An 18,998-nucleotide genomic window follows, 5' to 3' on the forward strand; every position below is an offset into this window, starting at 1 on the left:
CTTGAATGCTGAAGTTTTAAATGGCATAGTTAATAACCTATACGCCACATTATAAAATATTGTTTTGAAGTGAAACTACTTTAGAATCACTGTGACTTGAAACTCGATGAAACGAAAAAGCGAGACGATAGAGACCAGGTAAATGTTACAGGATTCAGCCGGTATGTTATTTTATGTTATGATTATTATGTTTTGGTACTAGGCGATCATAGTTGAAGAACAGATTGTCTTATGGTGACGCGAGTATACCTTAATATATTCTGACGTCATGCGCACGACGTATTACTACATAGATACCAGGAGAACATAAATATGGTAGCGATGATAGTAATATCTTTCATAGCGGTTGAAATCATATGCCATCCTAGCAACATGTACCAGGACTTCATATGCAGTTTAGAGGTTCATGCACAATGCAGGTTTCACTTCTGACATGTGTATTTTATACGAACGCATTATATTTTATTGAAGAGGAGGATAAATGAGCATACATACGTTTAGTTCAGATGCATTAAAAATATTGTCAATACATGAGTTCCTTTTAATAAAAAAAATCTTTAAATATCAATTTCTTTTTAGTGATCACCGCCGCCCACATTCTAGTGCAACACCAGGAAACCACAGGAGCGTTGCGGGCCTAAATAAAAAGAAATATTATAATATCAAATAACTCACCTAAACCAATACGTGGATAATGATATGGGTTTCACAATAATTAATATGTACTTATGTATCTTAGTAATTAAGTTTTATTGTGTAACTGTTAAATATTCCTAATCCCTACTAATATTATAAATGTGAATAAAAGTTTGTTTGTTACGCTTTTACGCCGGAGCTACTGAACTGATTTCAATGACATTTGCTACAGCGATAGACTAGAGCTTGGGAAATGACACAGGATGTATCCTGTGTCCTTTCGGGATAAAATGTATTTTATCCCGTTAAAATCCATGGTTCCCGCGGGATTTGTGAAAAAATTAAATTCACGTTGATGAGCTACAACTATACCAATAGTAGGCTTAGTTTGCCATAGCCAATCTTCCTCGACATAGGTTCTATATAATATGTTTTGAACGGGAGTGAAAACAGGAACTGGAATAGGATATGAGATAATCTTCAATTCCAATCTTGCTTATTATTTTAAAAAACACTTTATCTACACGGACGAAGTCGTGGGCATCAGCTAGTAATGAATAAATAAATAATTAGTATATAAATATGCTTCTTATACCTGTTGGCCATTTAACTTAACACCAATATCATGGATGTTTTGAAAATTTCTCGTATCTGCGGCGAGTTGCAAGGCAGAATATAATGAGTTTAAGACTATATTATTATGTCGTATGTAGACGTGTTTCCGATACTAATGGACTTCCGGGACACCTTCCTGCTGTCATTACTGGATACACTCATATTGTTATCTTATATCTCATATATAAAATTCTCGTGTCATGGTGTTTAACATTGAACTCCTCCGAAACGGCTTGACCGATTCTCATGAAATTTTGAGTGCATATTGGGTAGGTCTGAGAATCGGACAACATCTATTTTTCATCCCCCTAAATTTTAGGGGTGGTCTACACGATTTTTTTTTAATTTTTTTTACATTTTTTTTTAAATTTGTTTGAAATTTTCACCCATCTACGATCAACAGTTACTTTTGTATCTCGATTTTAATATCGGCAATACAACGTTTGCTGGGTCAGCTAGTATAATATATATATAAGAGATTTCCACGTATAAAGTCACTCATCAAGATATCTCTCAACCATTAGGCGTAGAGACTTGGTAATTTGGTAGGAATATTTTTTTCACCGAGTAGAGGTCAGCTAAGAACGGATTTTACGAAATTACATCCCTAATTATTTATATTTCCAAATATTGTTTTGTATGGACATATTTTCTATGAGAGAATTTATGGACGTACGGATTGACAGTTCTGCTGTGAAACAATTTCATTATAAGGTCTGGAAGCATATTTTACGGTATAATAATTCTTGATGTTTGAAATTCATAAAAAATCAGTATTTTATTTATTATGTACAGAACAACGTCTGTCGAGTCAGCTAGTATATTATATTTTAACGAGCGGTTCTTGTACATATCTTAATAAATAATCTAAAATTCATGTCACGATTAAATGTCTGGAATAAACTCCGAAACTAGAAAACTGATTTTAATGAATATTTATTCACTGAGTCCAATTTGGTTTAGATTGCTCATTTTATATATATATATATATATATTTAGCTCTGTTTAAATATGTATATACAAGTATCCAAAATTACGATGGATAGATGTTAAACATCATCAGAACAATCAGAAAAAAAAATCTATCCGATGTTGTTTAGAAATTATGGGCATAAACAAAAAAAGCAGTTATCCTTCATTTTGTTTTTGTGATTTTGGTTAATGTTGCTTATTTTTGTCCAGTTTGAAATATTGTATATTTTACCTTTGCACAGGATGCCGGCTAGATTATGCGTACCACAACGGTGCCTATTTCTGCCGTGAAGCAGTAATGTGTAAGCATTATTGTGTTTCAGTTTGAAAGGCGCCGTAGCTAGTGAAATTACTGGGCAAATGAGACTTAACATCTTATGTCTTAAGGTGACGAGCGCAGTTGTAGTGCCCCTCAGAATTTTTGGGTTATTCAAAAATCTTGAGTGGTGCTACTTTGTAATGAATGGGCAGGGCTTATTAATAACAATCAGATGAACGTTCTGCTCGCCTCGTCCCTTATTTTCATAAAAAATACATGAGAACATAACCCTAAATAATATAATACGTTAAGCTTTAAGCACAATAAAAAATAATAACGCAATTTCCCGAAATTTTCATCGAAATAACACTTTTTGCCGAATAATGGTTTCAACATTTTCAAAATATCTCAACTTTGACAGAGCCTGCTGAAAAAAAATGTACTAGAAAACCTTGACGAAAGCCATCAGAAGTTGGCGCCTTTGATGAATAGAGATGGATTGTGGTGGCAGTGGAAGGCGTATATCATCTATCCTATCGTTCCGTTTCGCCTTGACGTTAAATTTTGGGACATCCTGTATACTATAATTTTATACATACATATACATATCTTATATGTATATTGGTCTAGTTCGCTAGTTTCATACATAAATACAATAATCAGCTGAACGCCCTGCTCGTCTTTTATTTCATAAAAAAAAAACGAAATACAGGTTCTTCTTAGTTCGGCTTCAGCTGCTACTTAATTAAAAAATACTCTTATCACCTGTTAATCTATATCTCTAAATGGGGAGCCGTTTTTATGTACGGTTATACTGCAGAAACCACTAAACCGATCGAAATAATTCTTATACCATAATAATATAGATCGTGTTCCGGAGATGGTTAATATATGATTTGTTGGTGATTACTTATCCGGATCTTATATTTTTTAACCTTAAATCATTTATACGTCTAAACAAAGTATGAGAGCTGTGAAAACGTCTAAAATATAGACTTTACAACCTCTTTTTTGAGCAATTCACACACACTAACACAAAGTGTTATACAAATCGCGAATGTTAGACGTAGCTTGTCACGCACACTAAACTAATATAACTGGACTGTTTTTATCAGTTGTCTAACAGCAAGAGACTCTATCTAGACGTATAAATTATCTAAGTTCTTAACTTAAAAGTACCTATATATTCGTAATACAAATAATTCAATCAATTACATTTCATTACATACGACAATTCATGCAAAAACGGTCACAGGCGAGCAGCACCTCGAGTTGTCGATATTTCTAAAATACTGAGAGTCAAATAACAAGTAAAATAAATGTTAGCTCGTATATATGTTAAGAGCTCAACGGAAACTTATCTGACTTTGTTATAAATCTCATTTAAGTTTGACATTACATTTGGAAACACAAGGCTCGGCGAATTTCAAACTTTGCTGAATCATTGATGGAATTTAGTGGGAATAAGAAATACATTATATGGTTGGCCGATAGTTGTGCTGATATCAATGCTTATGAGGTTTACTTATCGTCGTTGCCCAGTATTTTATTTAAATATAAAGAACTATATGTGTACATGTATACTATATGTCGCAAAGAGAAAAAAAATCATATTTTTTTAAATAAAAATCAGTAGTGTGTGTCGTGAATTAGGAAATCAAAGACCAAAACGAACTAGGCGTCACGTGGACAGATTGATGTACTATTAGTGGTCAAGTGTCAATGTGTCAAGAGTTTCTCGCCGCCTCCGCATTCAGCCGCGACCACGTTTATGCAATTGGATCGAAATATCGGCACCAAATTAATAAAATATATATATCCTGAGTACCCGTCATAATAATTACAATGTTAAAGTTACGCGATCATAATAGTTATTTATGCAACTGTTGTGTAATAAGGGGTATTAAAACACGAATGTGGGTTTTTGATAATAGTATCACATGAGTGTTTAAATACCTAATTATCAACAGTTGCATACAAGACTTTATCTACACCCAGAATATGAATCCTCTAAAAGATTGTGAAACAGCTTACTGCTAACATAAAAACAACCAGTCCTAGTAGTAATATCATTCATTACTGATTATATACAAATAAACTAAGTATTAATGAAACAATTGTTTATTTTAGTAGTAATTTACATTTTATATAGCGCAATTATTAAAATTCACTCGAATATTATGTTCTTTTGCAGCGTTTAAAATATCCGACGGTGTGCTGTCAAAACCTGAATCGCTCATTTTTTTAAGAAAAATGACGGGGTTTCGAATAACCTACTTTTTTTTACGGCGTACCACGTTCTGGTAGTGTGTAAACGAAAATGTTCATTTTTTCAAATTCACACAGATACCACGCATCGAGAAATAAGAATATGACTGTTTGTTGAAACTTTTTGTGCATGAAGGGATCGAACAAAAAAACCAAGGAGTGTTGTTATGAAATTAAGTACAACATTACAACACTCGTTTGGATGATGTAATGGTTATTACGACATTGGGTGTTTTAATGTTGGTAATAAGCTAACTGTTTCAGGATCTTTAATAGAGGATTTAAAGCATGGGTGTAGATAAAAGTTTAAAAACATAAACTGACCGGTATAATTGATTTATAATGTACAATTTAAAATGTGAGTCTTTCTATTATTTTAAAGTCTATGGTAAAGCTCTGGTAACATGCAAAGCACTCGTTCGGTTGTAGATACAGTTAAAATTAGCATAGCGCTAATGATAATGGTTCTTGCTATCGATTTGAGTTCACTGAATACTGAGAAGCCTCAATTAATTTTAATCTACTGCTATTTACTTCCACGTACATTTTACTTTTTATTATTTATTATATTTTATTTTTTTACCAGTGGGAGGGTTTGCACAGGATGCCGGCTTGATTATGTGTGTCACAAAGGCGCCTATTTCTGCCGTGATTAAACATTACTAAATGTTACTTAATGTTTAACATTACTGTGTTTCGGTCTGAAGGGCGCCGTAGCTAGTGAAATTAGTGGGCAAATGAGACTTAACATCTTAATATCTCAAGATGACTAGCGCGATTGTAGTGCCACTTTGAATTTTTAGGTTTTTCAAGAATCCTGAGTGGCACTGCATTGTAATGAGCGAGGCGTATTAGTTACCAACAGCTGAAAGTCTTGATCGTGTCGTCCCATATTTTCATTAAAAAAAAATTGAGGAGGTCTTTGCCGACTGGCAAGCATCTATATTGTTTTTCTAAATTAGTGACAGACTTTCTTGCACAGGATATTCCAATTACGTGAGTACCACAGCGGCGCTTGTTTGGGTCGTGAAGTGTGTAATATACAAACATTGTTGTAATTAATCCCAGAAGTGAGGGTTATCACTTTATCGTCCTAATATGCAAATTTTGGGGTTGAGCAGGTTATCAACTGTAAAATAAATCCTGTAGATGAAGCCACAACCTGAGGAGTTGAACAAAGCATACAAGATTTTATCAACGATACGTGACTTGAACGATTGGCACAGTTGGAAGTGCGCTCGCACGGAAGGAGAGAGGCAACGGGTTCGAGTCCCGGTAGCTAGTGAAGTCACTGGATTAGTGAGACTTGACAGACTCAAATTGACGTACAAATTTTGGGTTCAATCAAAAATCCTGAATGGCATAGTATAGTAATGAGTGGAGTCTATTACTTACGCCCTTATTATTTTAAGGTGAACGTCTTGGTAATTCCGACACTTCTTCTCACAAAAAAAATATATTGTCACATTATGTTATAACTTACTAGCTTTTTACCCGCGACTTCGTCCGCGGAGAATAGTTACTTTGGGGAACATTTATTTTTATTCGCATCGTCCATGTATTTGGTTGTCAAATTTAATTTGTGTAATTAATCCCAGAAGGGTTGAGGGTTATCACACTAAAAAATTACAATTTGTTTAAACAAATTATATATTTCGATGAAAAATTTTATCATCCTTACATTCCCGCTACACTAGTTTTAAAACGGCTAGGGCGCGGCGTTGGACAAGTAGATGTCACTGCCTACACAACCTGTAAGTAAGGCTGTTCTGAAATTACACTATATATATATGGAAAAAACTTTGACTTTCCCCTATATCCATAATATAACGGCCTAAAACATTAAAGGAACCTTAAAATTTTATGATTAAAATGAATACAATACAAGAGTGTAATTATAACCATAAATATTTATTTAAAAGAAAACCCGCTGAAGTAATACTGTATAACAAGAAAAAAATAAGTTGCGTACAAAAGTAACTATTTTAAATGCTTGACACTCCCGAAAACTCTAGAAAGGCTAATCTTATAACATAATGGCTTACTTATATTTTTTCATATTGTTAGATAACTTCATCGAACAGTATCTTATCTTTAAATAATACCTAAGTCAATGAAATCTTCAAGTACTCCCTTTATCCTATCTTTAAGTCTAACATCAACTCTAAAATTACAGTTTATATCGTCAGTCTTCTCTGAGTCTTCAGCAGAAAATAAAAAAGGGTACATATACAAGCAAAACATGAGAGCGTAATCTAAACATTCATTAAAACATTTGTCAAATTCATCCTTAGGGTAAATACACTTAAAGTCCATTTTAAAATGCTTCAAGAACATGTCTATTGAGTCGTAGTAGTAATCTTTGAGATGGTTGCGATAGGTTTTTCTGAATTCGCGTTCGCTGCTCGCATAGATGAAGTAGATTAAATCAATTATTGGATTTCCGAAGTATATCTGCTGGAAGTCAATTGGTATCACATGCAGACTTTCATCCTGAAAAATAAAAATATGAGAACACGTTCAGATTACTTTATGACTCCTGTATCTTTATGAAGTTTTAAGTAAATATCTTAATACTAGCTGACCCAGCAAACATTGTACTGCCGATATTAAAATCGCGATACAAAAGATGATAATTTGAAGTTGTATGTATTTTTTAATTCTGACTCATAATCAAACATATTTAAAAAAAATGACAAAAAAATTAAAAAAAATTTGGCGTGGACCACCCTTGACATTTAGGGGGATGAAAAATAGATGTTGTCGCATTCTCAGACCTACCCAATATACACTCAAAATTTCATGAGAATCGGTCAAGCCGTTTCGAAGGAGTTTAACTACAAACACCGCAACATGAGAATTTTATATATTAGATGTATAAATCCATTGTCCTTATGTTTGTTTCCAACTCCTAAACTAATGAACGGACTTTAATGGGGATTACTTCATGGAGTGCAGCTTCGACCAACTTAAGAGATAGGATAGTTTTTATTTCGATTTGGAACCTATAATTATTTTTAATTCCAATATTTGTTTTTAGACATATTTTCTATGAGAGAACTTATTGACGCACGGTTTGACAGTTCCGCTGTGAATCAATTTCATTATAACAACAGGGAGAACATTTTACGTAATAATTCTTGATGTTATGAAATATTATTGACAAATTCATAAAAAACAGTATTTTATTTATTATATATACCTACAGAACAATAGAAAAAAAATCTATATATTTTTGGATATATAATAAAGCCGTAAAAAATTAAGAAATGAACATTGAATGTTTTACTTTAATACTTGCTGTATGCTAACCAAATAATACCAAAGCCAAAAAAGTAGCATATAGAATTTTTGTCTGTTTGTATGTTCAGCAAAACACAAAAACTATTCAATAGATTTCATTAAAAAATTTCACGAACTTTACCAAGAGACAGCAATCATACAATACTAGTAGTTGCCCGTTGCATTCGCAACAAAAGCTTTTATCTCAGTAAAATAATAGTAGATTGTTAACCCAGGGTCGAAAGAATCAATTCCCGAGATATTTAGACACCCGAGCGCAGCGAGGTCGGCTATAGTGCGAGTTGGAATTGTTTTTTTTACCCGTGTTAAACACTCTACTTTTCATTTCGAATATGAGGAAAATAAAACTATTTGTTTATCTAAACTATTCATAGATAATATGTAAAATATAAGAAGTACCTATTTAAAATTAATTGTCAAATTAGGTCAATTTATGTCCACTTTTTGAATTTTAAATATGGAACTCACCGCGTAATTGTTGCGACTTATTCCGCTCAAAGAAGTTTGTGCTAAGTTCACACTGGCTGTTTAGAAAGTCACATGGCCTCAGCATTTTTTTTATTAGTTTTTCTTTTATATAAAACTCTTCACAGCTGACAGCAGTTCTATTTTTAAAGTTCATTCCTTCCCTTGGGTGGGAAGAAATTTGTATGAATTTTTCCCTCTCTATGGAGGGAAGCAGCATTTTCTACCCAATAATCAGATCAAAACAATAATACTTTCCGAGTATGAGAAATGAAAAAGTATTTTAAAATGGTATAAAAGCTTTCCTTAATAACCTATTTAGGCATAGACTTAGAATATACTAGCGTTTAGACGACCTGACTTTGTATATTGTGTGACCAATTTTGATTTATATACCTATGCTTTAGCTAATTAAGGATTGGTCTCTGCTGCGCTCCAACTAGATACCGCAGGCGTCGTCGCAAAGTACGGCAACTAATACTAGGCCCAAGTGGGTGTACTCGAGCCAGTCTCGAACAATGTGTGACGTTGATGTGCCACATGTTCTGTTAAACTTTGCTAATAATTGAAACTAAAATGCTGGTTTGCTTAGTAAGACTTTGTAAAAGGAAGACTACAAGAAATAAGAAAGACACTGGGGTCATGTATCATCAGAAAGTATTATGTATTTTATAAATTAGGCGTATGTTACAAAATTTTAAAGATGATATTGAGTGTCAAGATGCCACGCTCATAAGCAACTTATAGTTGCCGTAATAAAAAGTCTGTTGTTGTTAGAAATTGCGGTATCTAGCTGGAGCGGAGCGGAGATCAATCCTTAATCTAAGACTAAGAAGATAATGTCGAGAGTGGCTGTCTGCTTACGAATTTCTTATCAAAATCGGTTACAGTAACAATTAAATCGATTTTCTTTTCTATCAGGCTGTTTCTCCGTTACAGAGGTTATCTAGTCTTTACGCTAGTATATTTTAAGCCTATTGTTGTAATTCGACGCTCACAGTAGTATACAGTATAATATGTTGTCCCGCCTAGATCATAGATGGCGCTGTAAATGTAGTTGCTTAAGAATGAAACGCGCTTTTAGTAATTTATAGCTTTTATAAGCATGAAGCCTTAAGCAAAATTAACACGCTTAAGATTACACAAGTGTGTGTGCGTATCATTTTCATCTCTCGTTAAAATCTATGTAGTTAAGACTGCCTTTACAGACTCAAAACCAGCCCAATTATAACAAATTTATTTAACGCTATAGATGACAGAATAAGCTGGGATCCAATTAAAATGCGTGAAAATGATAAAATATAAATGCTAGCGGGAGGCTTGTAAAACACCCAGTGTGTTATTTTAAATCCACTGTGACATAAATATTGCGCGTTGGTAGGATTTGCATCAACAAATCCCGCCAAAATTATCATGTAAAGAAGGAGCTCAATATCACAATTCATTCAATTATGAAAAGGGATTATTCAATCAACTGTTAATGGAGTAATATTGTTTTTGGACAATAGCTTGGTTAAGAGTTGTTTCGTATTTTATATCAAATCTATAAACATTGAATTGGTTTATATCGCGGAACAGAAAAAACTATCTGCGCCATTTTGTTTGATGACTCTTTGCCATGCTTTACCAGTGGGACGCTCCTTTGCACATGAAGCCGGCTATGAAGCAGAAATGTGTTAACATTACTGTGTTTCGGTCTAAAGGGCGCCGTAGCTAGTGAAATAACTGGGCAAATGAGACTTAACATCTTGCGTATCAAGGTGACGAGCGCAATTAATGTAGTGCCGCTCAGAATTTTTGCGTTTTTCAAGAATCCTGAGCAGCACTGCATTGTAATGGGTAGAGCGTATCAATTACCATCAGCTGGAGTCCTGCTCGTCTCGTCCTTTATTTTCATAAAATAAATCTCACAGGTAAAGACATAATCCCGTTTCTGTAGACATTTTGGGACTTTTGATCTAAAAAACGCGGTAAGTAGTTTTGGCACTTGTCTCTTTATTTTAAGCTGACACTTCTTAAATAATTGCGAACAGACCTAAACGGGCAGAATTCTATAGATGCAAGGTGTCAGTCTATATTGTAGAGGTATGAACACTTCCCAGCTAAACTCCTTTAATTTTTGCCGAGTACTTAGGTACTCGGCAAAAATTAGGCTTAGATACGTATGTAATCTAACCTTATCGTGATCAAAGACATACCCTTTATTTTGATCAATTCCAACCGCTTTCCCTCAACTACTTAAATAGTTTGACAAAGCCTTAGTAAACGACTGCTTAAGTTATTAACTAACGATTTAATATAATTGTGTATTTTATTCATGTGTCATTAATAGTTTAATGTTTTGGCGGCAAATTGAAAAATTTACAGCATTTTTTATCACAGTAAGGGACGAGACGAGCAGGACGTTCTGATGCAAATTGATACACCTTGCCCATAACAATGCAGTGCTACTCAGGGTTCTTGAAAAACCTGAAAATTCTGAAACAAACTACGATTGCACTCGTCTTCTTGATACATAAGACGTTAAGTCTCGTTTGCCCAGTAATTTCACTAGCTACGGCACCCTTGAGGGCGAAACATAGTAATCCTTACACATAACTGCTTCACGGCAGAAATAGGTGTCATTGTGGTACCCTCAATCTTGCCGGCATCCTGTGCAAAGGAGCCTCCCACTGGTAAAGGAGTGCTTATCTCAGTGGTTCGGGGTTCCTTTGATGCAGCAATGTATTAACGTGAATGGAAATATTGAAAAGATATGATAAAAGTAATAACTTGTTAATTTAATAAATTTTCTTCTTTCTATTTAATAAGAACTTTCAGTTTCAACCTTGTACTATAAATCTTCGAACATATTATGCTCCCATTGTTATGAACATTAAAAACAAACTTATGGATTTTTCGGCAATTCGTTTTCATGAAGATTTATTAAGAGATAATTAGAGTTAAAAAGGGGACAAAAGGGCAAAGTTACCCTTACTAGTAATATAGAATAAGGCTTACAATAAGGAACCTAAAAAATCCAGTAGCTTTCGGGTAGCAATACCTGTGCTCTAGACTTTATATTATTATTGTTTCGTGAATACAGGAACCGGCGAATCATTCCATAAAATGGTTGTGCGAGGCATAAAAATTCTCGTGAAACGCTCGGACGTGGAATGCCAAACATCAATTTGATGCGAGTGAAATTCGGCATTTTAACGAAATTAAAGCATTTTATTTCAGATACTGGATTTATTTTACATTAAGAAAATAGAAATTAATACAACATAATAATATAATTATTTAACATATATTATTATATCATACTAGCAGCGAAACCCGGCGTTGCTCGGGTTAAATTAAATCGCATGTTTAATTATTATTATCAGTTGCACGCATTTTGGAACTTCCCAGACCATTTCAGAAATTTTTGAAATTTTCTGAACTGTTTCGCACCAATCTCATCAATTGTACAGCTTTTAGAACTTTCTAGATTATTCCAAAAAGTCTTAGAACTTCCTAGATCATTTCAAAAATCCTTAGAACTTTCTAGATTGATTACATCAGATGCACACATTCTGGAACTTTCTGATCATTCCTGAGATTTTCAGAATTTTACAAAGTTTACATTAGTTAGAGAAGTACAGTAATTTCACATTTTTGCCACCCACAACCACCTACTTCCATCCATCCGACCAAACTCCCTTATGCACACATTATCGAAGTTGCGGATAGTAGAGAAAACCGTGGACATACGTACGAACATAAGCATTTAATATAATATATTTTCAATATGTGTTTACACTGTCATCGTATGTTACTGCTATAAATATTGAAGTAAAAACTTCTTTAGCATCGTTGTGATTTGAAAGTCGATGAAACGAAAAAGCGAGACAGTAAAAAGAGACAGACACATAAATTCATAAGCTTTAACGTGTGAGAAAATGAGATAGGAAGCATTATACATTTTTTTTGGTACCAGGCGATCATAGTTGAGGAAGAGATTGGTAATTATCAAACATTGCATCACTATGACCATTCTAAAGCCTACAATTATCCTCATTCCAAAATTTTACAATTGTCTCACTATCTTGAAGCCAAAATTTTTGAAGGTTTCACTTCTATCACGTGTGAATTGCACACATGTATTTCTTTTTGTTTAAGTAGTAAACCTAAAAGTCACACTTAATTTAAAGATGCATCTAACTTTCAAACGAACCCACATTTACTTGTGAAATATGATAATGCTGTTACTGGAAAGATCTGTAACATTTCATGATCAGTAATGCACACTTGATCTGCTTAAGCGTCCCCGTATCAGATAAAAAATAAGTCTTACATAATTTATAAGTATAGATATCTTGCTTTTCTTAGGCATGACAGCTACGTCATTTACACGGGCGATACGTCAGTTAATTTGTTTAAGTATGCGTGCGTTTGCAGAGGCAAACAATTCGCCGCAATTTTTTCGACGTGTTTTTTATGATAGTAAGGGACGAGACGAGCAGGACTTCGGCTGATGGTAATTGATACGCCCTGCCCATAACAGTGCAGTACCGCTCAGGATTCTTGAGAAACCAAATAATTCTTATCGACACCACAATTGCGCTCGTTACGTTGAGACAAGGTGTTAAGTCTCATTTGCCCAGTAATTTCACTAGTTACGGGGCCCTTCAGACCGAAACACAATAATGTTTACACATTACTGCTTCACGGCAGAAATAGGCGCCGTTGACACCCATAATCTAGGCAGCATCCTGTGCAAAGGAGCCTCCCACTGTTTCACAGCTGTTCACAGCTATCTAGACGTATAAATATTTACCCCCTCATTCATAATGGTCCGCTAACTTTACTAATTTTTGTAGAATACGTAAGCAAGACCCGATTGTCCAGAGTCCATTAACCCAGAGTTAAATATGCATATTTTTATCAAATTGAAGCATAAAATATCAGCTGTGTGATTTAAAAATTATTAAACTTTTTCTTATAATTGATAAGTTGTAGTTTTATTAAGAAATATCTGGACGACCGAGCCCTGCTCGGATTTTTAAGAGTGTAAAACAATTGTGAACAAAAAGAAAAACCTAATAGGACCGGATTTGAACCGGGTTCTTCTGCTTTCCGGATCACCCAATGGCCCATCTGGGCTATTATTGTCTAATATAGTGGCGAAATTTACCTTTGTATTCTAATGTAATTATAGCTATTTCTCATTAAAACACGGTTATCCGTAGTTTTATAACTACATTTTTTTAAATTGAAACCGATCGATATATCGCCCCCGAAATCCCCAGTGTATTAAATTTTATGAAAATCGTTGGAGCCGTTTCAGAGATTCAGATTATATATACACAAGAATTATTCGTTTAAAGACATAAGATAGATAATTAAACATTTTAAAGGCCTCACCTTTTTTTTGTACATAATATTGTTCATTTTATAATCTCCGTGGCATAGACATTTGATCATATTTGTTGCGCCTGTCATATACTTTGGGTATTTCACCAAGGAAATTGGTAAAAACTTATTTACTCTATCCTTCATATCATCGTCAAGTTCAGCGATAGATATATTTGTGAATTTCTCAGCCAATTCATCCCAGTACGTATCGTAAACGAATGACTGTTTGATTGTTTTGATCCTCTTTTGGAAGTATGTTGGCCTTTTGTGTTCCAAAACGAATGAAAGTCCATGAAACTTTGCAAGCTGCTCAATAGATTTTTCTGCAATTTCTAAAGTCATAGCATCAAATTTATGCGTCTGTAAATATCCATTTTTCTTTATATTCTCTAATACAATCGCCTCTGAACTTGTTTCATCAAAACTCATAACGGTATTCAATCTTTCTTCGTCTGGAATATTCGCTTCGTCTTCCAACTCATTGTATGCCTTCAATAACTCATTGTATACGAATTCTTCTTTAGCAAACACTTCAGGTATAGAATATACTTTGAAACCTTCTATATCTACAATTCTCTTTATAAAAATATTTTTAGTTTTAGGACCGTCAGATGTCGTGCCTTCTATATCAATTTCATACAACTCACCCATAAAATTATTATCACCAGTAACATTTCTGATAAATAACTTTGGCTCAATAAATCTTTCTTTTTCGCATATGTTTCGTATTGATTGTTGGATGTTCTGAGAGAAGTGTTGCAAACTTAAATTGTTGTCTTCCATAATGAACAGAGTTTTTGGGCTATTTTGTGATTATCGTGTGCACAGTGTAAATAATGAGAACAAATAATGTATAAATCTGAAATATGCCTGTAACGAGAAAAATATATTACAATTTAGGAGAATAATGATTTGAATGGTGAAAATTTTGTATTTCTTACTAACACAAAAGAATAACAGGGGCGTTGCGTAGGAGTAGGTTTTTTTTTAAATTTCACATTTCTTAGTTTGGTTATACGATTGTGGAAGTCGGGTAGTTGAGTATATGTAGAATCGCTATATATATACATTCAGATGGTGAGAATGAATTTTAGTTTGTCGCAGTATGTATTGCGATCCTGGAATTTTGCGTCAGGAATTAGGCCTTTTGGAATTAAATAACCGTCATAAATGAGGTTGAAAACACAACAAACAAAGATATGTCTCATAGCTCCAAATGATTGCACCGTTCTCAAAGTACTGGATGGATCTCTGATAATTCGATTAAATATCATTGAATAATTAAGCGGGGTGAAGAAATACTAACAACACAAACAAAATATAAAAAACAAAACGTCACTCGTACGGTTAGCTCAATTGGCAGAGCACTGGCACGGAACGCCAGAGGTTGTGGGTTAGAGTCCCACATCGTTGATAAAATTTTGTTTTCAAATTTTATTTGTGTATTAATCCTAGAAGTGAGGGTTATCACTTTAAAAACATAACAAATTGTTAAGGTTTACAAGAGCGACATCTCAAGTCAATTTACTAATATGCAAATATTTGGGTTGAGCAGGTTATCAACTGTAAAGTAGATCCTGTAGATGAAGCCACAACTTGAGAGTTGTACAAAGCATACAAGATTTTATGACGATACGTCACTCGAATGGTTAGCTTAGTTGGCAGAGCACTGGTATGGAACGCCAGAGGTCATGGCTACGAGTCCCGCATCGTAAATAAAATTTTGTTTTCAAATTTTATTTGTGTATTAATCCTAGAAGTGAGTGTAATAACTTTAAAAACATAACAAATTGTTTAGAATTACTAACAAGTGAAATCTAGGCTAGTAGTTGATGTTGAAGGCGAGCATAGCTCGCAAATTTTATTTTTTGGATCGAAACGAGACTTTATAAGAGCGAGTGATTCTACAATTTTTATAATGGTACTTGGCAAAAATGAAAAATGAATACGTGTCCCATTCCAGTAGCAACAGTTTTAACTTCAAACTCAATGTACCAAAACGAACATTCTAGAAGATAATCTATGATGACAACCAAGCAGTGATTACTAATAAAACTACAGAGTACAAAGTAGGTAAGTATAAGTTAATTAGTGACAGTACGATGCAACTTTGCATAGCCTGTACTATTGGCTAAAGACAACGATATATTTAATACAATATACTTACGTTACCATACATAAATACATAGAAAAACTCCATATTAATCATATATCGGTACCGAATTTCGAAACCGGGACCTTTAGCTAAGTGGGCCGGGTCACTAACCACTGGTCTATATGGGACGACAATTATTGATTATGTACCTTTTAAAGACTTTGACGTTAAAGAATCAGGAGTGTTTTTACTTATAAAAATGATCATTAAAGATTTACGATAAACATAACATAATTAAAATACTAAAAAAGGATTTTATTGTATTTGTTAACAATATAAGTTTTTTCTTTATAAAAGTTTACAATCAAGGACCCTCGGTACGGGTTAAAATTTAATCAATGAGTGTCGCAATATCGACTCTATCTTACAAAATGTGTAGTTAATACCGTGTTAAAACGTAAATTCTTTATTGGATATAAAAGGCATAAAGGCATAAAAGGCATTTATTTTCTCAAAATTGATTCCTTTAGAATTCTTTATTATGTTATTTCTAATATACTAGATACTACTACTAAATAAATAAATAAAAATAAATACTACCGCTTCGGAAAAAAATGGCGCTCTGAGAAAGAAGAAGCGGCGCAAGAAACTCTCCCAGCATTCTTTTTTTGCGCTCTTTTCAATAAAAATATACAATATTGTACAGTCATTTCCATCGCTATAAAATAGTCCCAGGCTGTCCGATCATTTAGATATTCAGCAGTGGAGTAATAGGATTTACGACAGAGCCTTTTTTTTATAAAACTTTTAAATTTATTTATAGATAATGCATGAACAGTGGCTGGGACTTTATTATAGAAGTGTATACATTTACCCTTAAAGCTATTATGTATCTTATGAAGCCTACTAGAATTAGTTACAAGCAATCCCTTATTTCTAGTGTTATAATAATGTATATATAATAATAATAATAAAAATATGAATGTTTATTGACACACGATATTAACAAATTAAAAGCAGGTATAGAAAACAAAACCGCAGTCAACAAAGCGACATAAGAGTTAAGAACCAAAAAATGTAATTGAAACAAAACTATTGAAATGAAATGATATTATTTATTTGCTTTGGAATTGGTATGTCCAGATCTTAAATATTACAATGTGTCCTCTATCCAGCTTATATTAAAAGCATGCAAAAACTTAACACTTATTAAGAAAAGGTGTTGTTTTAGGACAATGCTTCAAAACCAGTCTATGCGGCTGTCTTGTGCTCTAGCATTCAACTCAACAGCTGACGTGAAAAGATATCTGTGGTTACGCACAAATTTGCAAGCATTATTGAGGTTACAATATTATAAATACGTAAATTTAAAACTTACTCCGGCCTAGCAGGTACAAATAGTTAAATTTTAAGCACTTTTATTAAAAGAGAACAGGTTAGAAGATCTACACAATATTCACACGTAAATAATATCATTTGGACACTGTGTTAAATTGTCAAGGACATTTACACGTGTGACGTTTCTGTAAATGACAGCTCGACTGACGTGCGATAAGTCTGTTAAGTTGTGAAGTCACATACATTGCCGCCAATGAGAGGAATGAACTGCTATCTAATTTGTTCCGGATAAGATTAGATTGTCATCTGTTGAGTTTGCGGTTTTGGTTGAATATTCACTGATGTCCTAATTTATCAAGTCAAACATAGAGGAATAAAAGTACAGAAAATGCCCCCTATAACAACGTACGCTGGAAAAGACTGGCTAATATTGATCAAAGACCAAATAGTGTGGAAAAAAATGGAGGAGGCCTTCACCCAAAGAGGGGCCTATACTACAAATTAAACATTTATTATTAAGAAATAGAAAAAAAAAAATACTAACATTAAACTACTTATTCTCTTTTTAAGTTGTTATAATATTAGGCTTAAGTTAAGTTTACTAACAATAATTATAAGTTTGTTTTAATTTTTAAATTTAGCTTAACTTAATTATGTAATTTAGTATAGGAATAAAAGGCTTTTTTATTTTATTATTTTGTATATATAACGACGTACCATTATAAGAAAACAGTTATAGGATTATAAGTGTATAACACGTTTTTATGACCTCGTAATTCGTAATGAATAATAATTAATCATAATTCATAACAAGTATTTCCAATCATTTGCCTAGTTTTATTAAGTTTGTTGGTACACAAATTTAATATTATAATTTTATTTTGTAATAACACAAGTGACACACTTGAAAATGTATGCGAAGCAAATTATCAACTGTACAGATCATTAAATATTTCACAGTATAGAAATAGGTATGTCGGAAATCCCCGCGTTATATGATCAAAGGTTTCTGTAATACGGAGAGTGAAATCGCGTAATATGAAGACAAAATTCTTCAAATATTATAAACAGTGAATTCAAGATAAAGTAGTTTTTAAGAGAATGTAATAATACAGTTTTTTATCTATTTATATTTAACATATTGTGTTCAAGTTCTCTAAAAAGTCACACACACAAACACATTATTTTTAGACATGAAAATTAAAAAGGCGCGTGCTGTAAACATTATGTGGAATTAGCGAGTTTGCTTGTTTATTTTAGCACCAGGCACAAACATAAACTAGTTATGCCTACTAGTAGGTTAAGTTGACTTTTGTTCGGCGATGTAAGGGAACTTGTTGTACCCAGGCCAGTTTTTTTAAATATTTATTTTTTACTTTTATTTGACGAACTGTACCCAAACGATTTTTGCATATTTTGAATGGTCAATTATTTGAGTATTCACCACCAAAATATCGAAAATTTATATTTCATACTTACAAGTGTTTTAATAATTAAAACAGGGATTAATGGACAAGGTACAACATACTCTCTGTACCTAGGCTAGTACTATGGTGTACCTAGGAATTGGTGGCAATTTATGGAAAATATAACTATTCTTAACTAAAACCGTTTTATTCACTTAAATAACATACTTAGCAAAAAATAACTCATCAATTCTGAACAAAA

The 18,998-nt window shown here is 33.3% G+C and overlaps 2 protein-coding genes across 2 annotated transcripts in view; one reads left to right on the plus strand and one right to left on the minus strand.

Moving 5' to 3' along the window:
- LOC126965168 (uncharacterized) overlaps positions 1 to 18,998 on the plus strand; it is a 320,537-nt gene that overhangs the window by 36,400 nt on the left and 265,139 nt on the right. The gene's annotated exons all lie outside the window — the stretch shown is intronic.
- LOC126965393 (uncharacterized) lies at positions 6,643 to 17,534 on the minus strand. The gene is made up of 3 exons (XM_050808993.1): positions 17,371 to 17,534; positions 13,907 to 14,767; positions 6,643 to 7,243 (listed from the first exon to the last, which is right to left on the minus strand). Exons 2-3 carry the CDS (start codon positions 14,678 to 14,680, stop codon positions 6,845 to 6,847), a joined length of 1,173 nt encoding a protein of 390 aa, XP_050664950.1. The 5' UTR covers positions 14,681 to 14,767; positions 17,371 to 17,534; the 3' UTR covers positions 6,643 to 6,844.

Source organism: Leptidea sinapis, chromosome 1 (assembly GCF_905404315.1).
Source record: "Leptidea sinapis chromosome 1, ilLepSina1.1, whole genome shotgun sequence".
Classification (NCBI taxonomy): Eukaryota; Metazoa; Arthropoda; class Insecta; order Lepidoptera; family Pieridae; genus Leptidea; species Leptidea sinapis.